This window comes from Lathyrus oleraceus, chromosome 1 (assembly GCF_024323335.1).
Source record: "Lathyrus oleraceus cultivar Zhongwan6 chromosome 1, CAAS_Psat_ZW6_1.0, whole genome shotgun sequence".
Taxonomy (NCBI): domain Eukaryota; kingdom Viridiplantae; phylum Streptophyta; class Magnoliopsida; order Fabales; family Fabaceae; genus Lathyrus; species Lathyrus oleraceus.
The window spans coordinates 18,555,947-18,579,222 of record NC_066579.1 but is presented as its reverse complement, the minus strand read 5'-3'; the positions used below and the strand labels follow the sequence as shown (position 1 = coordinate 18,579,222).

At 36.6% G+C, this 23,276-nt stretch overlaps 1 protein-coding gene across 2 annotated transcripts; it reads right to left on the bottom strand.

The window, feature by feature from the left end:
• Positions 1-5,047: 5,047 nt before the first annotated feature.
• On the bottom strand, positions 5,048-7,208 carry LOC127132405 (uncharacterized). 2 transcript variants are annotated; one of them, XM_051061385.1, is made up of 6 exons: positions 7,161-7,208; positions 6,993-7,031; positions 6,438-6,552; positions 6,254-6,333; positions 6,041-6,168; positions 5,048-5,747 (listed from the first exon to the last, which is right to left on the bottom strand). In XM_051061385.1, exons 3-6 carry the CDS (start codon positions 6,549-6,551, stop codon positions 5,191-5,193), a joined length of 879 nt encoding a protein of 292 aa, XP_050917342.1. In that variant the 5' UTR covers position 6,552; positions 6,993-7,031; positions 7,161-7,208; the 3' UTR covers positions 5,048-5,190. The 2 variants fall into 2 exon arrangements, with proteins under 2 accessions (XP_050917342.1, XP_050917407.1); XM_051061450.1 differs by having other exon boundaries at positions 6,438-6,560; positions 7,161-7,207.
• Positions 7,209-23,276: the final 16,068 nt, after the last annotated feature.

Sequence of the window (23,276 nt, the reverse complement as noted above, 5' to 3'; positions counted from 1 at the left end):
TATGGATTCCATCAGGACATTGGTCCTGTAGTTGAACACTCTGTACGCTCTGCTGTTAGTTGAGTATCCTAGAAATATACCCTCATCACTTTTGGGATCCAGTTTCCTTCTCTGTTCACGATCTGTGAGAATGTAGCATTTACTTCCAAAGATATGAAAGTACTTCACAATGGGTTTTCTGCCTTTCCATATTTCATACAGAGTGGAGGAGGTTCCTTTTCTCAAGGTGACTCTGTTGTGAACATAGCACGCGGTATTCATAGCTTCAGCCCAAAAGTGCATAGGGAGCTTCTTTGCATGAATCATAGCTCTGGCAGATTCTTGAATAGTTCTATTTTTCCTTTCAACTATCCCATTCTGCTGAGGAGTTATAGGAGAGGAGAACTCATGACTTGGAATTTTTGAACTCCGTACCATGATCACTCCTAATTCGGACAACACAACTGTCCTTTTCCCTTTGAAGTCTGATGCACAGGTCTTTGAAGACATCAAATGTATCTGACTTCTCTCTGATAAAGCTTATCCACGTGTATCTGGAATGGTCATCAACCACCACGTATGCATATCTCTTTCCACCCAGACTTTCAACCTGCATAGGTCCCATTAAGTCCATGTGCAACAGTTCCAGAACTCTGGAAGTTGTAGGATGTCCCAGCTTCGGATGTGACATCTTGGTTTGCTTGCCCACCTGGCATTCTCCACAAACTCTTCCTTCATCAATAAGCAGCTTTGGAATTCCTCTGACTGCTTCCTTGGATATGATCTTCTTCATTCCCCGTAAGTGGAGATGTCCAAGGCGTCTATGCCACAACTTCACCTCCTGTTCTTCCTTGGCTGAGGAGCAGATTGTGGAGAAGTTTGAGACTTTAGGTTCCCACAGATAACAGTTATCTTTGGATCTGGATCCTCTCATAACTTCCTGATTGTCACCATTTGTCACAATACATAGCTCCTTAGTAAACTGAACATAGAACCCTTGATCACACAGTTGGCTTATGCTGATGAGGTTTGCGGTTAGTCCTCTTACTAACAACACATTATTCAGTTCTGGAACTCCAAAGCAAACCAGCTTACCCACACCTTTTATTTTTCCTTTAGCACCATCACCAAAGGTCACATAGCTGGTAGTGTGAGGTTGAATATCCACCAATAGATTTTCCATACCAGTCATATGTCTTGAGCAGCCACTGTCAAAGTACCAGTCTTCTCTGGTAGAAGCCCTTAGAGTTGTGTGAGCTAACCTAGCATACCATTGTCGCTTCTTGGTGGGGACATTGTGCCTATATGTCTTATGCTTAGGTCTGTCATGAGGAGCTTGGTTAGGGTAACCATGAAGCCTGTAGCAGAAGGCTTTTATATGGCCAAGCCTACCACAGTGGTGACATCTCCATTGCTGGAATTTCCTCTTTTGATGATTACTCATCCTGGTTTCCTGATGTTGAGACATTGGGGGTGACCTTCGCTTGAATTTCTGAACTTTAGCCTTTGAGCGTTTGAGTTCAACTGAGGATTTTTTCACAAAGCCTAAACCAGTCATGGTTCCAGACTTATGTCCCACCTTTATGATCTCTTCCAAGGTGTCAGTTCCTTTATTCAACATTCTGATGGATTTAGTCATCTGCTCTAGCTTAGATGTCAGCACAGATATCTCACCATTCAGACCCTCTATGACTTTCAGCTGCTTTTTATTATGAGCTTCCAGCTCCTTGATGCGCTTCTTCTGCTTTTCACCTTGTACACGGACTTCTGCACTGGTGACACATAGCTCCTTATATGATGTAGCAAGTTCATCAAGGGTCAAATCATCTGCACTTGAATCATCATCAGTGACACAAACACTAGTTAGTGCAGTGACATGTTTAGCAGATTCTCCTTCAGATTCACTCTCAGAATCTCCCTCAGACCATGTGACAGCTAGCCCCTTCTTTTGCATCTTGAGGTAGGTAGGGCATTCAGCTCGAATGTGTCCATATCCCTCACATCCATGACACTGGATTCCCTTGCCTTGGTTGAACTTTTCTTCAGAAGTTGATTTTTTTCTTATGTCAGACGGGATGTTCTTGACATTTGGTCTACCTCTTTGATCAATCTTCTTCACGAACTTGTTGAACTGTCTCCCAAGCATGGCTATGGCTTCTGATATGCTTTCATCACCTCCAGTATATCCTGATTCTGACTCCTCTTCAGAATTTGATACAAAAGCTACGCTTTTGCTCTTCTTTTCAACATTCTCGTATATCCCCATTTCAAAGGTTTGGAGAGAACCAATGAGCTCATCCACCTTCATGTTGCAGATATCTTGAGCCTCTTCTATTGCAGTGACCTTCATGGAAAATCTCTTAGGTAATGACCTGAGAATCTTTCTAACAAGTTTCTCTTCAGCCATTTTCTCCCCCAAGCCACCAGAGGTGTTTGCAATCTCAAGGATATTCATGTGGAAGTCACGAATAGTCTCATCCTCTTTCATCCTCAGATTTTTCAAACTTGGTGGTCATCATCTGAAGTTTGGACATTTTCACTTTGGAGGTGCCTTCATGAGTTACCTTGAGGGTATCCCACACATCCTTGGCCAGCTCATAGTGGTGCACTAGTCTGAAGATGTTCTTACTTATTCCATTGAACAATGCATTCAAGGCCTTAGAATTTCCAAGGGCTAATGCCTCTTTCTCCTTGTCCCATTCTTCTTCAGGGATCTGCACACTGACTCCATCCTCACCTGTCTTCGTTGGATGTTCCCATCCTTTGTTGACAACCCTCCAAACTTTGTTGTCTAGAGACCTTAAGAAGGCTATCATACGAGGCTTCCAGTCATCATAGTTAGAACCATCCAGCATGGGTGGTCTATTTGAGTGTCCTACATCCTTGTCCATGGTACTAGAAAGTAACTTCCCTAGATCTCACCCAGAACTTAACAGGCAGGGTGCCTGCTCTGATGCCAATTGAAATTCTAGTTAACAGACTTTCAATGTCACTCGGGTTGTTATGACATCCAATTCTGCGCAGACAAGGATTATGCAGAAAACAGTAAGTGCAGTAAATAACACGAGTAATTGTTTACCCAGTTCGGTCCAACATGACCTACGTCTGGGGGCTACCAAGCCAGGGAGGAAATCCACTATTAGTAGTATTAATTCAGACCTTAAACCAACTGTTTAACCCTATCACTTAATACCTATCCAATGCAATCTCAATCTTACACGAAGATCAGAGTTCCTACTCACTCCCCCTCAATCACCTCAGTGATTACTACCTTTAATCAATATTAAAGACAATTTTGAAGACACACTTCAAACAACTCTTGATTATGCTTAACAGCTTTAATCAAGATACACAGCACTCATGCTTAAAAGCTTAGAGTGACACAACACTTACAACTCAATGAACAACCTATACCAATGCAATCATCTATGTGATAATAGCTTGGCTTACAAGATATGTCTAATACAAGACTCACAAAAATACAGCAGTGAAGTATGATGGACACACTAAATCTTCACGCCTCAAAATCCCCAGTTCTGAATGAAGGAATGACTTCCTTTTATATTGCAGTACTTGGGCCTTGTACTTGTATTCTCCTGAATTTAAGGACACGCAAGTTCCCCTAAATTCCATATCTAGGTTACTAACAAATAGGCTATTTGTTAGGTTCATTAAATGTAGCTTGGTTGTTGATTTCCTGGATTTTCTCTCAGTTGTTGAATCCCTGAAGAATAGCCTGAGAAAAAGCTGAAACAGAAAAACTAAACAACCTACAATTTAGCATATGCTGTCAGGAATGAATGTCACAACATTCAGCTTGACATCAAGGTCCATATGCTAAGTCTGTTTTTCCTGAAAACAAACTGTACAAATTTGCTGAACTGTACAGGACCAATCTGTCCATTCTACAGTAACAGCTTACATTAATAAATGTCAAAGCATCCAATTTGACATTTACACATTTAGCCTTAAGTCAGTTCTGTTATCCTCTTGAAGAACAGACTGATAAACATACTGAAGGGTAGCAGAACACCACTCTGTGTATTGTTCAGTATATGATGTCAATGATGAATGTCATAACATCCAGTTTGACATTCAGACAGTAGGCCTTATGCCAGATCTGGTATTTCCTTGATAATCATACTGAAAATAAATACTGAGTTCTAACAGAACACCAACTGTTCTATTCCTCAGTATCTGTTGACAGGGATGAATGTCACCACATCCACTTTGACATTCAATAAATCCTGTATTAGCTAATCCTGCAGTGAACTACTCAAGTGTGTCATGACATCAGTCAAGACATCCGAGTACAGCTAGATATTCTAACCTACAATGCAGTCACACAAACACCTTCACAGCATGTCATGACATCAGTCAAGACATTAGAATCCAGCTAGTGTTTTACCATACAATGCAGCCAATTAAACACCTACAGTTATACAATAATACAGGTTACACCTTATTTATATTTTGAGTTTTCTTGCTCCCTAAGTAAAGTCCGTATACTTAATTCTACTAACATGGCAAAATTGGGCCTAAGTAAAAATCCATGTCGAGACTAACTACTCAACACTTCGACACCTAGGTGTTTCGACAATAATATACTTCGACATCATGAATTACATTCTCAACAAAATCAAGATAAAATTCATTTTTCAAACGAGGTAAAAGCACTTATTCGTTTATCCGTAGTAGTGCAACTAACTTCTTTTTTTTAGTAAACTTTATTATTTTTGTATCTATAAGAAGTTTGAATGAGCCTATTGTAATGTCTATTTAGAAGGAGACATTTGGACATGAAAAACAGACTTCTAAAAAACGGTTGCGATCGCGCCTCGATCACATAAAGGTTTTTGTGATTTTGATTGGTAAAAATGTCGCGACTCTGATTGTAGTTGTCGCAATGTGAATTAACTAAAATTTATTTTTCAATATAAAAAACAATGATAACGGTATCGATACTGGCATATGCCAAAATCATTTTGTCGTCGCCGTTTTTGTGGTGACTGTGATTTAAAGAAGCGATAGGGTTTACAATTTGCAAATAAGTAGCAGACTTATCAAATAGTCTCAAAATCCAAACCAACTGTACTTTTTAATGCAAAATAGAATCAATAACATACATTATTGTGATCAAACCATGACACTTATTAACTCTAAGAGGTTCGCCATACATTGAAATTTAACAACCTTCTTCAATCATCTTCTTCAATCATCTATCTCAATAGGATTCTCCATGGAACTACCTGCATCATTATTACCTGCACTCTTCTTCATTCTCACAATGGGAAGCTCAAAGTGACCACAAAGTAAAAGCTTAGGCTGAACTACAGCCTCATCATTAGTTGCAATTGTGGCTACAATTTCTTGCCTTCCCATATTCATCATCTCCCTCTGATTAAGCCTCTTAATCATGTCACTATTCTTCTTCTTCAGGCTTTCATTTTCCACCTTAGCCAGTAACTTTAGAAAGCTAAAACCAGATGCAGGAGATGCAGTCCCTGGACTTGGAAAGGGCATTGTTGTGGTTCCATTAGAAAACACGGTGTTAATCGGTAATGGCTCCGCTGCTGGAAATATCTTTGACGCCTCTTCCTTCCACCTTGTAGCCAGCTCTTCTAAAGTTTTATCCTTTAAAAGTGGCATAGACATATCTTCCAACATGGCGCTCCAATTTCCTTCACCATATTTCCGAACAGCAATCCACAAAGCATCTAGTTCAGCCTCAGACCAATCGTCCACCTTACTTTGTCGAGTATATGCACCTAAAAAAGGAAAAAATATTACAGTTATAAGAGCCGTCTTTAAAAACGTGTAAACAGACTACCTCACAAGATACAGAAGTTGTCACAGTTAAACTTTAGCTAAAAAGAACTTTATAAAATATTTGTGATCAGTTCAAATAGCGCGTTTATGTTTTTTCCAGAGTTAAATCATATTAAACGTATGTATGGCCTCCGAAAATATAAGATGGTTTACTAAGTTTTGAAGAACCTATTACATATGTCTGTACTGATTTTCCATATTTCATCACACCAATATGTTAATAATTTCTTACCGGGATTATCGAACTCGGTCATCCGGGGATCAGAGCTATGGTTCGGCGTAATTTGATTTCTTGAGACGACGAGCTCCTTACCTTTGTCCTCTTTTCGAGCATTGCTTATGGAGTCCATGCAATAGTCACTATTTTTCCTCGTACAATATCAAATAGTTAGTAAATGTTGAGTTTGCAAAACTTAATAAACAACTTCTGCGTTAAATTTAGTACCCAAACATCACAAGCTTCTCAAGAGTATCATTGAAAATATGTTTTGTGGTGTTAGGGGAACCCGAAACTGCAGAATTTGGCTGGAAATGTGGATAAATATATTCATCAGAAAAATAAACAATAATATATATATTTGTGATGAGAGAGAGAGAATTAAAGAGCAGAAAAAATAAAAAAACCAGACCCTATTAGTTTCTGCAGTATTGTCATCAACTTCAGAAGCAGTTCTTGTTCTCTTGCGTGTGTAATCCATGAATCCCTCAACATTTTCCAAATAATTCTTGATTTTTGATTCCATTCTTAATGACTCCATTTAAAATTCACAGATCCATATTAGATAATTAAATATTTTTAAAAAAAGAAGAAACAAATCAATTGAAGAGTTTATTAGATTCTTGTACATAAAATTCAATAATAAATAGCAGACATTTGTCCAAAAAGAAAGTAAATACTATGATAGATTCATATATTCAAATAAAAACTACTTGAAGAGTTTATGTTCAGAAAAAATCAATCGGTCAAGCTAGATAGATATACATAGATAGATTGAGAGTATACCAAGAAGATATCATTAAAATAAATTTTATTCTCCTAAATTCTCAATCAAAACAATATTTTACAAACAAAGTGAACTAAATTCCAGACAAATTAACACATATATTAAAACCTTTAACAAGTTATCAATAATAGATTATGCAATCGAAGGCATATGTTAAATATTTGGAAAATAATCACTCACATTGATTCAAGAGCTTGCAAATATCAAAGGTAAAGTATCCTGAAAACACAAAGACAAATAAGTTAGACAGATTTAAACCAAGTAAAAGTAGCAAAGAAATGGTTTCAATGGTAGTAAATTACTAAAGAAATTGAGGATGTAATGAAATTGTATGGAAAACCAACTGACCTCAGAAAACCAAATAAGCCTCTACACTCAGAAATGAACCAAAGAACATAGGTAAGATATATATATATATATATATATATATATATATATATATATATATATATATATATATATATATATATATATATATATATATATATATATATATATATATATATATATATATATATATATATATATATATATATATATATATATATATATATATATATATATATATATATATATATATATATATATATATATATATATATATATATATATATATATATATATATATATATATATATATATATATATATATATATATATATATATATATATATATATATATATATATTAGTATAAAAAAAGTCATATACATGTATATTCTCTGTCCTTGTTTATAATATATTTTATATTTTAAATATAAAACATTTTAAAAATTTATGTACATTTATTATTCTTTTTTTAAAGTATTATTTAAAAAGTATACTTTTTATAAATACTATTAAATTGCACTGGATTGATATAAAAGTCAATATTTACTTTATTTTTAAACAAAAGATATTTGATTTGTACACAAATTATTTAAATTAATTATACTACTAATTTTGATAATTTGTGTAAAATGTTATAAAAAGTCTTATAAATAAGAATAGGATGAACATAATAATTAATGATGAGTCATATAACTTAATAATAAATTTAAAACAAATGACTTATCTTTTGTTTAGATCAATGTTTTAAAAACTGAATTGGAGGTCGAACCGGTGAAATTTTTAGTTTAATGTTCAATTGATTCAACCAGTTAAATTTATGGTCGAAACATTTATTAAATAAATTAATAACAAAACTAATATTCATAGACATGTGATATATAATCATATATTCATAACTTAATAAAAAAAAATATTTTAAAAATCAATTACAAACTTAATACAACAATATCAATAACACATATAATAACAACATAGTTGTACACTTCATTTCAATATTCATTTAAGAATAATTTGAAGAAATTAAAAAAATTACAATAAAATAAATTAAACTAATTTAAATCAAAATTAAAATAATAAAAGATAATAATTAAGAATACCTAGATTAAATAAGATAGAATACAAAAATAAAGAATACAATATACTTAATTAAATAATAAAAAGAAATTCGAGTTGAACTACGATAAATAAATCATAATTGACAATAACAAATATTATTGATTAGAACGACAATTAACATTGAGTTGGACATCATGACTATGTTTGAAAGAGACGACGTAATGATGATGAAATGTAGTTGAAAGAAAAACTATAACGGTGTGACAAAATTTAAAAGTTTGTATGATTGTAAAAAAACATGTAATTTTTTTTTGTAATTGGGGAATGTAAGTTAAGTTTTAATATTGACATATTAATTTTTAAATTTTTTTTTATAAAATGGCAAATTTGATGCATTTTTTTGAATCAGACAGTTTTGCAAAAACGACTCCGATTTTTCGGTTCGAATGGTTTTGGATTATTCAATCCAATTTCTCCGATTTTGCTCCGGTTTTGATCCATTAACGATTTTGAAACGTTAACCCAACCGGATTCATCTCCGGTTCCTGATTGAACTTATTGAACCAATCGGTTCGTTACGATTTTTAAAACATAGGTTTAAACAAATTAATGCCTTAGCATATTCATTATAAATATAGTTATAAATTATTGAGTGTACTTAGGAAAAAATATTATAATTTTTTTATAAAGTATTTTTTCAATGAATAAAAATACTCAATATCCATCAATTATTTATTACTTGTCACTTTCGCTAAATCATGTCATTTTTATAATACAAAATATTAGTAATTATAAATTTATTTATATATTTTAAATTATTTATTGTAGAAAAAACATATTAAATGGAATGATTAATGGTTAAGAAGGATATTATGGAAAAATAAACAATGTAGTCTTAAAAACAACCAATTTTTCGCTAGTCATAATTTATATTAAAAAAATTAAAGAATACATGACAGGTTGTCAATGAAAACAATATTGATTATTGAATGATAATATGATAGAATATAAAATTACAGATTCAGACATTGAATTTATATAAAATTAAAAATACTTTTATAATCACTCTATTTTTATTTATTTGCCATTTTTTAAGTACAGTATAAAATTAATTATATATTTATTTATAATATTTTTAATTATTTATCATAAAAAAATATATTAAATAGAATAATGAATTGTTAAGGATACTATCGGGAAAAAAACAATGTATAGTATCAAAAACAACAAAATCATCTATTATTTTTTTAACAGGGAAAATTATTGAATAAAAATTAAAAATTAAAAAAGAAGGGCACATAAAACCTAACTAATCAAACTGTTAGCAAAAGTAATAGTTGGATATTGTCATACCCCAATTTTGACCCTGAATCGCTGATTCAACATATTAATCATAGTTATTGCATGTCTACATGGCATACCATGCATTCCATACCGCATAATGCCTAAAATATCAGTCGAAATAATTTTTTGGAAATTACAGACAAAACCGATTGAATTAATCGAAGGATGTGCGATAAATCAGTAAACGAAAAATTTTAAAATCAAGCTTCTAGACATCAATTTCATTAATCTACGCTTCATGTAGTTTAATCTGGTATGCTCGATTTATTTTTCAGTTATTTTTTCGACCACCTTTTTATTCAGCTCAAGCCTGTTTAACCGGTCAAAATTTATGTCAAAATTAAAAGAAACACTGTATTTTTCCAAAAAGTTTATTTTACACTGATCATTTTGGTGCATTCATTTTATAATTTCAAGCAATTTTACGTCCGACTTTTAATCACTTTGGAATCATTTTATTTTTGTATTTTATCAATATGTTCATAAAAATAAATAGGATTAGTCATTTTTATTTTCAATTTTATTATGTTGATTTAATATTTATTTATATTTATTTTTATATTTAGTTGTAATTTAAACTCTTTTTTAATTTAATTCACAAAAATTCACAAGGACATTTATGATATTTGCATTGCATCCAATTGCTACAACTCTATCTCATTTTTTTTCAAGTAGAAATCCCGAGAAGGGAATGGATAGGTTGGTCAGTTGATGAGAAAAGAAGAACCTTCCTTCTCCATGTAATATTTTGTTTGGTGACACACCATAGCCACTACACAACAAAACACCTTTGAGACAACCCTTTCCTTATCATGAAATGAGATACGACAATAGCTGCCACCACAAAAAGAGGATCCTGGAAAATGAGGTTTTTCACTCTCACCCCACTTTATGATTTTTGATTCTTCCATAAACCAACGGATACCTCCCTCATCTAAAGGAGGACTCTTTCAATGCATACTACGGGACGCCATGATGAATACTAAAAAAAGACACCTACTGTTACTAAAAAGAAAAAACGGGAAAAACTACAAAGGCTGGAGAGGACATAAAACTTTGGTCTCTCTGATACAACAAGTAAAAAGAAACCTCACTTTGGTTTATTACCACAAAAAACATCATGAACCATTGCCGTCTACCCCTTTTATCCAACACCGCACCTGCAACAACCGTTAACATACCCTGTTCACCACTACCATGAACTCAACCTCCACGAAGCAACCAACCAACTTCCAATCGGAATACAAATCCGATTCATCCATCCCACTCACGCATCAACACACAAACCACTTTTTTTTCTCTTCTGTGAAATCCATATGCCTGCAACTTGTTCACCGACCGAACTCCCTCCAAACACAAGCCAGATACATTGCACAACAACTTGCATCACTCTTCCAACTCATAACCATACACCGTCAGTGAAACTATCACCTTGTTGGCAACCAAATCAAACAAACCTTCGGCTGCCTCTAACACAAACACCACTCCGCCGTGAAACCGTTCTAACACCAAAAATTCCACCTCCAATCACTTCATCAAGACCACCAAATGCATACTCATCCCTCACTTTGATCCTAACAAACTCTGGCGAATCCTTCAACAACTCTGGAAACGATAACACCAACAACATCAGTTCATTGTTCGTCGACCGTCGTGACACCTTACAACAACAACACACGGACGGACAGATTGGTAGATGCTTCAACTCAAATAGAAGAAAATAATAGCAGATCCAGAACTCGGAAAACTTGCACAAGAGGTGTATCAACTGATGACGGTTCGTTAGAATCCGAATGCCGTGAAATGTGTCAAACCAAAGCCCCACAAGTGAAACATAATCTGGGAATCTGCAAGGATACTATTTCTCCTTCAACAATGAATTCAAAAAGATGATGAGCAATAACCGACTCCAGAGACGCACATAAGTCACGGAACTGAGAAAGCTCACGGAACCTAATTCCCCAAACGCTAACAATAGCAACGAATTCCCACGTCAAAGTCGACGACATCGAAGAACTCAAGCGAGTCTTCACCTGCTTCGACACTCACCACGGCGGCAAGATCTCCGTCACAGAGTTAGTCAACTCTCTCAACATCCTAACCGCTCCCGATTTCTATGCCGTTCTCGACGTTGAATCCGACGCCGATTTCCAACCCTATTCGCAAACAGTTCAACAAACTCTCTTCACTTTTTCATCCAGACAACAACCGCCGCCACGCGGCATCGTGTAAAAAAGCTTTCAAACTTGTTACCAACGCCTTCGTTGTTCTCTCTGATAAAGCCCTCACCGAAAGCTACGACGGTAAGGTTAATCTTGAGATTCGTGAAGAGATGAGAGCTTTTTGGACTGCGTGTTCTACTTGCATGATTTTGCATCAGTTTGAGAGAAGGGATTTGGGTCATAAACTTGAGTGCCCTGGTTGTAACAAGAGTTTTAAGTTTTTTTGAAGTTGTTGAGAACGATGGGTTTGAGGGGAAAGAAGAGGAACTAGGCATTGAGATTCATTTTCTCTTTCTGAAAAAGGAACCGTCTGAGGAACGAGGTTGGTCTATTCTCCCTTCTTTCACTGCATTGCCATGTGTCAGCATCCCATTTGATCAATTTTAAATTTGAAATTTTCTTTACTTACTGAATAAAAAGAGGGGATGCAGCGTCCCTCCTCATCTTTTTTTTATTATTTATTATCTTATTTATTTTTATTACTATTGTTTATTATTATTTTATTTTCTATTAATTAGGTTTAAGTTGTGGATTCAAGCTTTAGGCCCATGATTTTTTTTTTACACCTCCCATTGTTAACATGCATTCTTCTGTAATTTTATTTGTTTATTTCTATTTCGTGTTACTATTTGTATGATTATTTATTTAGTTGATTATAGTTTAAATAATTAATTGATTTCTAAATATTAAATAGATTGTCCGATTAATTGTTGTACCGAGCTTATTGCGCGGCGATCTCAAAGTTAAATTTTAATTTAACTTTCAAAAGATTTTGAACGCATAAATATTTTGCTCGACTTCTTATCGGGTGATTCATGCATGAATCCACTCTGAGTGAGTTTAGAGCTAAATTCGGTTTCCTCTTGAGGTCGATTTATTTCGGTCGTGTGGGCTTACTCTTGAGCCTTCTTACAATGAGTCCTTGATAAGTATCAAGTTAGTTTTCAAAATCTCACCAACTCCAGTATTCAAAACCATTTTCTAAATAAAAGTTGGAAGAAAAAGGTTACCTGGATGGAATGTCCAGTCGTAATCCCGAATATTAGGCTCAAGCTGTAAGAGCTTGCAAGCCGTTAATATTCGTCTTCTCTTTAACACTTTAATATTCAAAAATCATCTTCTTAATAAAATTGGAAGAAAAAGATTACCTGGATGGAATGTCCAGTCGTAATCCCGAATATTAGGCTCAAGCTGTAAGAGCTTGTAGGCCATAAATATTCGTCTTCTCTCCAAAACACCTGTAAATATCTCAAACCATCTTCTTAATAAAGTTGGAAGAAAAAGATTACCTGGAGGGAATATCCAGTCGTAATCCCGAATATTAGGCTCAAGCTGTAAGAGCTTGCAAGCCATAAATATTCGTCTTCCCTCCAAAACATTCGTAAATATCCAAATCATTTTCTTAGCAATATTGGAAAGAAACAGACTGCCTGGGTGGAATGTCCAGACGTAGTCCCGAGTACTAGACCCAAGCTGTAAGAGCTTGTAGGTCACAAGTACTCGTCTTTCAAATTTCAAAATACCTAATTCCTACCTTAGTACTTTTTTCAATAAGATGGAAATGGAACATGGTGTATACCGTGCACTCCTGAGGCTAGGATTCGAGATGTATATCTCGCTCATCCAAGTTTTCGCCATCACTCAAAATACATCCAACTAATCAAACATTTTTTTCGCCGCCGTGCGACTAATCAAAAACCTTTTTCATAAACGAAAGGTATCTTGTCTTAAGTGATACAAAACAATGTTTCGGCCACGATTGTTGAGTAGAGATAATGACGCTTTTCCGAATGTAGATTTATAAATCCGTTCGATGTGTGGTATGCGTCCACTCCTCATCTGTTTTGGGTAAAACAATGTTTTCGTCGATTAATACAGGATAGCTTTTGCTAAAATCGACCAACAAACAAACATTTTTCTACCCAGAACTACGTAAGCCTTGATTTCTCTTTTGAGATACGTAGGAGCAGGATTCTTAAATCTTGTCAGGCCCATTAATAAAAAACTTAGGTTTAGTCCTTCGTCAAAAATCCAAAAACATTTCTTCTCTCTTATATTCTTTCTTTCCCACCTAATAAATTGAAAAGCCTAACATTTCAAACTAACATTAATGCACACAACTGACCTAATGGTTCCCGTTGAGTACAACGGACGTGAGGGGTGCTAATACCTTCCCCTTGCGTAATCGACTCCCGAACCCTGATTTGGTTGCGACGACCAATAATCATTGTCATTTTGTCTTGGGTTTTATCGATATTTCCCCTTTCCTTTTTAGGAATAAATAAAGTTCGGTGGCGACTCTGTTCAGTCCATCATTGCGAGCGTGCTATCGCGTTTCGCTTTGAAGTCGTATCCCCATAAATCGAGGTGCGACAGATGGCGACTCTGCTGGGGACGGTATACATCCCTAAGTGAGTCAAGCCTAGTTAGGTCATTTGTGTGCCTTTGTTTGATTACCTATGTGGCTTTTCTTTATTGTTTTTACTATCTCTATTGTAATATTGATATGAATCTGTTGTATTGGTTCGATTGTGGTTTGGTACTTGGATATTCTGATTGCAAACCTTGTGGGAAAGACTTTTTACCCGAGTCTCGAGTAAAAACATAAGATAGGACGAGGTTGAGTAGTGCGGGTCCGCGAGATGTATTTCTCGTTGGGTCGGTACGAGAACCTTACTTAGAGTAGATTCTTGAGAGGATGTTGTCGCTCAGCAAGTAAGTTGCCGTAAGCTTCGATATTTTCTTTAGGATCCATGACTCTGAGAACCATTTGTAGAACCTTAGTTCTTTGCCCAACTAGGAAAGATGGTTGCGTAGTTTGGGTCTGCGAGATGTATTTCTCGTTGGATCGATGCGAGAACCTCACTTAGAGTAGATTCTTTAGATGGAGTTGATGCCCGGCAAGTAAGTTGCCGCAGGTAGCAAACAGTCTAACGGATCCATGACTCTAGGAACTTTTTCAAAAACCTTAGACCATACCTGGTGAGAACCTATTCTTGGAAAACAATCAGATTCATCAGTACCTCAGACTTTTGAACCCGTGTATGAAAAAAACAAATGTGCATGGCTTGCATTGCATTCATTCTCATTGCATTTGCATCGCATCATAATGCATGTCATTTTCCAGACAAAATACCAAAAAAACTCATCCATCTTTTGTCCGTGAAGCAAAGTGATTCTCAACACGCGTTTAGAACAAAGAACCATGTCTCAGGAGATGATGGACGAGCTAAGAAATAGCCAAGAAGCACTGAAGGAGGAACTTAACCTTTTGAAGAGCCAAATGAGATGGGTCTTGGAAACCCTGCAAGTCTTGTTGAGAAAAGAGGGTCACCCAATATACACTGCTGCAACAAAGGGAACTGCTACCCCACATTCATCTGATGTTACCCCAAGTCAAGGGAAATTCTATATGGCAACTCCTCGTCTACCGGCTTATGGCCCTCCCTCAAGACGTCATCATCAACATCCTCAGGCTATTCCTCCTCAAAATCACCGAAGTCAGGTTCAGAACAAAGATCAGAATCAGAACAAGAGGAACAAAAATCACAATGACCCAATTCCGGTGCCATATAGCAGGCTTTACCCACAGCTGATCCAGAATGCGTTGGTGATCCCTCGAGCTCTCACACATGTGTCACCATACCTGCCATGGTACAACCCAAATGCAACATGCGAATTCCATAAAGGGGAAGTGGGACATGACCTAGATTCTTGCTTAGCGCTGAAAGCCTTTGTACGAGAGCTGATTAACAAAAAGAGCTTAATCTTTGAAGAAGATCACCCGAAGGTCAAGTGCGAATACCATACTGGAACAATGGGGCACTCCATCGAGGAATGCAAGAGTTTTAAGCTAAAGCTGCAAGGATTGATTAACATAGGGTCACCAACACTCAAGGAGGAAGGCTCAAGTACATATATTTCGGGGCCAGGTAATGAGAAAGGGAAAGGACCCTTGAAACCCCTCAAGGTTTTGTACCACAAGGAAGATGTCAGGGATGTGGCTAGTGAGCTATCATTGTTTCCTGGTAAGAGCATTGAGATACCGCCTTGGATTTCCAATGTCACGACCTATACCAATGAAAGAAAAGGAGAAGTGAGTAGTGGATCCAAGAGGGTTGCATTCAACGATGAGACTGAAGGAAAAGAATTTGAAGATCATCCTGCCAATGTCAAAAGGCTTGTTGATCCCAACCTTCAAGTGGCTGAAAATGAGCAGTTAGCAATGCCCAAAGTGTTGTACCAGCAACCACCACCTTCAGGTCTTCATTGCCAACAATCTTGGTTTGCTCCTCATCCAAATCAACAAGCCCAAGGCCCGAGATATCAAAATCAGCATAGGTTTCAAAATGGCTTGGAAAGAAGAAATGATCCTCGACATCCAGTCCTCATGACATATAGCCAACTCCTACAACCTCTGATTCAAAACTCGTTGGTGGTTCCCAAGTCTCTTAAGCCGGTTCCACAACCTTACCCACCCGGGTATAACCCAAATGAGAAATGTGGATATCATCATAAGGGCACTCAACTGAAGACTGTGACGCTTTCAAAGCCAAAGTACAGCAGCTGATTGACAACGGGTACATAGCCTTTCAAAAAGGAAGCTTGTTGGTAAATGTTAACCCATCGACCGGACAAGTGCGAAGATCTCAAGGGGTGTCCCCCTAAGTTAATGGATCAAGATTGAAGAAGTCATTCCCTAAAGCTGGCAATCATTTGGCTGTTTCAACACTTCTTTTGTAGTTTCTTTGCATGTTGGTTGTTATTTGCTTTTAAACATTGTTGTTTATTTGAATTGGTAAGATTAATGAAATGTTTATGCATCTTTTGAATTGATCCATTCGTACTCACTCGTTTTTCATTTATGTTAAAAAACAAAATTCTCCTCTCATTCACTTTTGTTTATCAAACTGTTGTGTTAACAAAGATTGGAGGGAGGATGATGAAAACGAAACACCTGAAATTGTTGTGGTATGCTTTTGAGTAAAACTTTGTCGATGATGTAAGGCATTGTTTCAAATCCCCAAACACTGAAGAGATAAGGAGTTAATCCCTAGTCAACCACTTTGAGCCTAGAAGTTGGTGTTTATTTCGGATCTAAAACCCTTAATCTTAACCTGGGGCAGGGTAGTTGTGTTCAGATAGTTTGATCGTGCATTCGATCTTTCAAAAAGATCGTCCATATGTATACCCTCCAATTGGGTTCAACCACATGTTATCCTTCGCGCACATGTTGAAGTGTCGAAGAAGTTAAGAAAAGCTAAAATTAGTGTTGGTTGATCCTTATCCACCAATAATGTGGCAGTCAATACCTTTAAAAAAATAAAATAAAAAAGCCCGCTAAGTCAAAAACCACAAAATGACTTAGGCAAAAGTTGGGGGCATCCCGATGGACCGAAAGCTTCAAAAAAAGCGGTCCAGGCAAAATTAGGGATAAAGAAAATCAATCAAAAGAGGTCATTAAATCCTCAGCAAAACAAAAAATAAGGTGACTGCCATTTCAAGAAAATTCGTCTTGAATCCTCATCACACCTTCGAACCCTCTTGGAAGTCGAATGCGTGTATCGAATTAACTGAACGTAGGAACTGGAGATCATCAAGAAGAAGGGGTGGGTAAAAATAAATTTTGAGCCTTATATCCTTTTGTTTCAAGAAACCGCGAACCAGACCACGTTATAACCCTTAAAAGACCTAATTGAGGCAGGGTTTATTTTGAAAGCATACTACAACAAGGTTGTGTTAACCTGACTCCAAACGATTTTTGTTAATCATTTGATGGCACCAACTCGCATACTGTGAATGACTTGATCACCATTGTGTTCTTATCAACGATTCTTTCACTGTATTTCACCCATTCATATCAATAAACTTTGATTTCAAAATTTTGCATAAGCACGGAATTAAAATTACCATTTTTGAATGCACAATCTTATTTGCGAGTCAACGCTTAGCATCAAGAAATTCCAACAATATGTAGTTGAGGAAGTTGATAAGGTGAAAGAAGTCTAGTCAGGGGCAAATCACTTTGAGCATCAGTTAATTCGAGCTAATCACCCTAAGGGTCATCTAGCCAAGAGTAATCTGCTTCAAGAATCAGACCGGGGCAAGCCACCTCAGAGCTCAGTAAGTCCAATCACTCCAAGGTTCAGTTAGCCAAGAGTAATTTGCTTCAAGACTTAGGCTGGGGCAAGCCACCTCAGAGCTCAATAAATCCAACTATTCCAAGGAGAGTCAATCAAGAGTCTACCATTCCAACATTTGGTTAATCAAGTTTGGACCATTGCAAGTTTCAAACACTTGGGGCAAGCCATCTCGAGGTAGTCTCATGGCAAGCTGTTTCCAAACTCACTTTCAAGGTGAACATTTTCAAAGACCCAACAGACTGGGGCAAGATGAGCCGCAGAGGGGCAGAACTTCTTTCTTCGTGCTTTCAAACTGCTCAAACAAATTCTGCCGTACGTCAACAACTATTGAGTTTAAGACGAGTGCCTGAAAATTATGCTAGCACGATTCATTAATCCTCCAAAAAGATCCCATTGGCAAAGTTGTGGTTATCAAACTGGATAGAATCTTCCTTTGACAACATCTATCATAAAATATTTGGTTGAGTTCTCGGTGTTGAGGAATCATGAGCTTCCATAAAAGCCTTTACAAACTCCCAGTCTGCCCAGTGTCAGCATTCTCATAGCATGATCATTCATATATCATGCATAAAAGAATACAAATCATGCATGGCCGAAATGTACTTCGTGCTCGTTTTGCATTGACCCAGGTCTTGTTGTTGATCCTATATCCTTTGACCTCTAATTCCAGTTTGTCTTTGGTGCCCTTAAACCATCATCCGGTTTTTGCAGTCATTTTCAAACCTAACCCAGTTGGCACCTATTAGAAAATTTTCCATTAAGGTTCATTTTCTTTTTGGATTATCCGATGAATTTCCGGATTACTCCTTGGTTTATTGATGAATTTCCACAACTTGTCTGATGTATTTCCAAGATGTTTCCCCATCTATCTGAGGTGTTCTCTGATGTGTCTGTATTCTGATGTATTTCCAGAATCTCCTTGATGTATCCTCTGATGTGTCTGTATTCTGTTATATTTCCGGAATATCACTTGTAATTCTGATGCATTTCCAGAATTTATTTCTTTTACTCTCTGATGAATTCCCAGACATGTCACTTTTGTTCTGACGAACTTCCAGAACCCCTATGCCATTCCCTGGAATTACTTCAAGACTCATTGGTGTCTCAAAAAAAAAGGGGTCAGTTGTTACTAGACATTATTCCAAGCTCAGTTGTTACTAGAACTCATTTCAAAGTCCAATTGTTGTTGGCACCAATCTGTCAAAAGCTGGTTGTAATCCATTGCTTACGGTCAGAGTCCAATTGTTGTTGTTCCGGTGTCAGGTCATACTTGAACCTGCTCTGAAGAGTTTTTCCAATTGTTTGTTCAATACTATTCAGGTCATGTATGAACCTGTTGTTGAACTTTTATTCCGGTGTCAGGTCATACTTGAACCTGCTCTGAAGAGTTTTTCCAATTGTTTGTTCAATACTATTCAGGTCATGTATGAACCTGTTGTTGAACTTTTATTCCGGGGTCAGGTCATACTTGAACCTGCTCTGAAGAGTTTTTCCCAACTTTTGTTCAATACTATTCAGGTCATATACGAACCTGTTGTTGAACCTTTTATTCCGGTGTCAGGTCATACTTGAACCTGCTCTGAAGATTTCTTTGTTCAATCCTATTCAGGTCATATATGAATCTGTTGTTGAACCTCTTTTATTCCGGGGTCCGGTCATACTTGAACTTGCTCTGAAGTTTTTTCCAACTTTTGTTCAATCCTATTCAGGTCATATATGAATCTGTTGTTGAACCTCTTTTATTCCGGGGTCGGGTCATACTTGAACTTGCTCTGAAGTTTTTTCCAACTTTTGTTCAATACTATTCAGGTCATATATGAACCTGTCGTTGAACCCTTATTCCGGGGTCAGGTCATACTTGAACCTGCTCTGAAGATTTTTCTCTGTTTGTTCAATACCATTCAGTTCATGTATGAACTTGTTGTTGAACCCTTATTCCGGTGTCAGGTCATACTTGAACCTGCTCTGAAGATTTTTCTCTGTTTGTTCAATACCATTCAGGTCATGTATGAACCTGTTGTTGAACCCTTATTCCGGTGTCAGGTCATACATGAACCTGTTCTGAAGAGTTTTTCTCCATGATTATTCCCCAGCGTTGTCAGGTCATATATGAACCTATTGTAGCATCTTTTCCTTGATTCGGGTTAGTAAGTCATATGTGAACTTACTACCGAAACCTCTGTATCCCAAGTATCGATTATCAAATCTCATTTGGATTACTCCCCAGTGTGTGTCTGATTCTCCAGCAGGATTGTCTCCCCAGCAAGTTGTTTCTTACCATTTGTCTGTCTCCCTATGGATCATCAACATGCCCCACAGTTTGGTCTGTCTAAGTAGCATCTCCTATTAAGGGTCCACCATATCCCTAGCAGATAAAAATTACAAAAAAAAAAGAGAATCATGCATCCATGCATATCATATCATATCATATCATATCATATCATATCACATCATGTCATAGGGATTCAGGATCAAAATCCGGGTCTTCTCAGTATTTAACCATCTCCCACTATGATCATATGAAGAGTGTCCTGCTTCATACTCTCTAGTTGAAGACGCTTAAATAGGGGCAACTGTCATACCCCAATTTTGACCCTGAATCGCTGATTCAACATATTAATCATAGTTATTGCATGTCTACATGGCATACCATGCATTCCATACCGCATAATGCCTAAAATATCAGTCGAAATAATTTTTTGGAAATTACAGACAAAACCGATTGAATTAATCGAAGGATGTGCGTTAAATCAGTAAACGAAAAATTTTAAAATCAAGCTTCTAGACATCAATTTCATTAATCTACGCTTCACGTAGTTTAATCTGGTATGCTCGATTTATTTTTCAGTTATTTTTTCGACCACCTTTTTATTCAGCTCAAGCCTGTTTAACCGGTCAAAATTTATGTCAAAATTAAAAGAAACGTTGTATTTTTCCAAAAAGTTTATTTTACACTGATCATTTTGGTGCATTCATTTTATAATTTCAAGCAATTTTACGTCCGACTTTTAATCACTTTGGAATCATTTTATTTTTGTATTTTATCAATATGTTCATAAAAATAAATAGGATTAGTCATTTTTATTTTCAATTTTATTATGTTGATTTAATATTTATTTTTATTTATTTTTATATTTAGTTGTAATTTAAACTCTTTTTTAATTTAATTCACAAAAATTCACAAGGACATTTATGATATTTGCATTGCATCCAATTGCTACAACTCTATCTCATTTTTTTTCAAGTAGAAATCCCGAGAAGGGAATGGATAGGTTGGTCAGTTGATGAGAAAAGAAGAACCTTCCTTCTCCATGTAATATTTTGTTTGGTGACACACCATAGCCACTACACAACAAAACACCTTTGAGACAACCCTTTCCTTATCATGAAATGAGATACGACAATAGCTGCCACCACAAAAAGAGGATCCTGGAAAATGAGGTTTTTCACTCTCACCCCACTTTATGATTTTTGATTCTTCCATAAACCAACAGATACCTCCCTCATCTAAAGGAGGACTCTTTCAATGCATACTACGGGACGCCATGATGAATACTAAAAAAAAGACACCTACTGTTACTAAAAAGAAAAAACGGGAAAAACTACAAAGGCTGGAGAGGACATAAAACTTTGGTCTCTCTGATACAACAAGTAAAAAGAAACCTCACTTTGGTTTATTACCACAAAAAACATCATGAACCATTGCCGTCTACCCCTTTTATCCAACACCGCACCTGCAACAACCGTTAACATACCCTGTTCACCACTACCATGAACTCAACCTCCACGAAGCAACCAACCAACTTCCAATCGGAATACAAATCCGATTCATCCATCCCACTCACGCATCAACACACAAACCACTTTTTTTTCTCTTCTGTGAAATCCATATGCCTGCAACTTGTTCACCGACCGAACTCCCTCCAAACACAAGCCAGATACATTGCACAACAACTTGCATCACTCTTCCAACTCATAACCATACACCGTCAGTGAAACTATCACCTTGTTGGCAACCAAATCAAACAAACCTTCGGCTGCCTCTAACACAAACACCACTCCGCCGTCAAACCGTTCTAACACCAAAAATTCCACCTCCAATCACTTCATCAAGACCACCAAATGCATACTCATCCCTCACTTTGATCCTAACAAACTCTGGCGAATCCTTCAACAACTCTGGAAACGATAACACCAACAACATCAGTTCATTGTTCGTCGACCGTCGTGACACCTTACAACAACAACACACGGACGGACAGATTGGTAGATGCTTCAACTCAAATAGAAGAAAATAATAGCAGATCCAGAACTCGGAAAACTTGCACAAGAGGTGTATCAACTGATGACGGTTCGTTAGAATCCGAATGCCGTGAAATGTGTCAAACCAAAGCCCCACAAGTGAAACATAATCTGGGAATCTGCAAGGATACTATTTCTCCTTCAACAATGAATTCAAAAAGATGATGAGCAATAACCGACTCCAGAGACGCACATAAGTCACGGAACTGAGAAAGCTCACGGAACCTAATTCCCCAAACGCTAACAATAGCAACGAATTCCCACGTCAAAGTCGACGACATCGAAGAACTCAAGCGAGTCTTCACCTGCTTCGACACTCACCACGGCGGCAAGATCTCCGTCACAGAGTTAGTCAACTCTCTCAACATCCTAACCGCTCCCGATTTCTATGCCGTTCTCGACGTTGAATCCGACGCCGATTTCCAACCCTATTCGCAAACAGTTCAACAAACTCTCTTCACTTTTTCATCCAGACAACAACCGCCGCCACGCGGCATCGTGTAAAAAAGCTTTCAAACTTGTTACCAACGCCTTCGTTGTTCTCTCTGATAAAGCCCTCACCGAAAGCTACGACGGTAAGGTTAATCTTGAGATTCGTGAAGAGATGAGAGCTTTTTGGACTGCGTGTTCTACTTGCATGATTTTGCATCAGTTTGAGAGAAGGGATTTGGGTCATAAACTTGAGTGCCCTGGTTGTAACAAGAGTTTTAAGTTTTTTTGAAGTTGTTGAGAACGATGGGTTTGAGGGGAAAGAAGAGGAACTAGGCATTGAGATTCATTTTCTCTTTCTGAAAAAGGAACCGTCTGAGGAACGAGGTTGGTCTATTCTCCCTTCTTTCACTGCATTGCCATGTGTCAGCATCCCATTTGATCAATTTTAAATTTGAAATTTTCTTTACTTACTGAATAAAAAGAGGGGATGCAGCGTCCCTCCTCATCTTTTTTTTATTATTTATTATCTTATTTATTTTTATTACTATTGTTTATTATTATTTTATTTTCTATTAATTAGGTTTAAGTTGTGGATTCAAGCTTTAGGCCCATGATTTTTTTTTTACACCTCCCATT

Excerpts from the sequence above, each read along its gene's own strand:
- LOC127132405 (XM_051061385.1), bottom strand. The coding sequence starts at position 6,551 with ATGGAATCAAAAATCAAGAATTATTTGGAAAATGTTGAGGGATTCATG. Across the intron at positions 6,334-6,437 it reads ATACTGCAGAAACTAATAGG|CCAAATTCTGCAGTTTCGGG; the intron begins GTCTGGTTTTTT and ends CCACATTTCCAG. Across the intron at positions 6,169-6,253 it reads GAGAAGCTTGTGATGTTTGG|TGACTATTGCATGGACTCCA; the intron begins GTACTAAATTTA and ends GAGGAAAAATAG.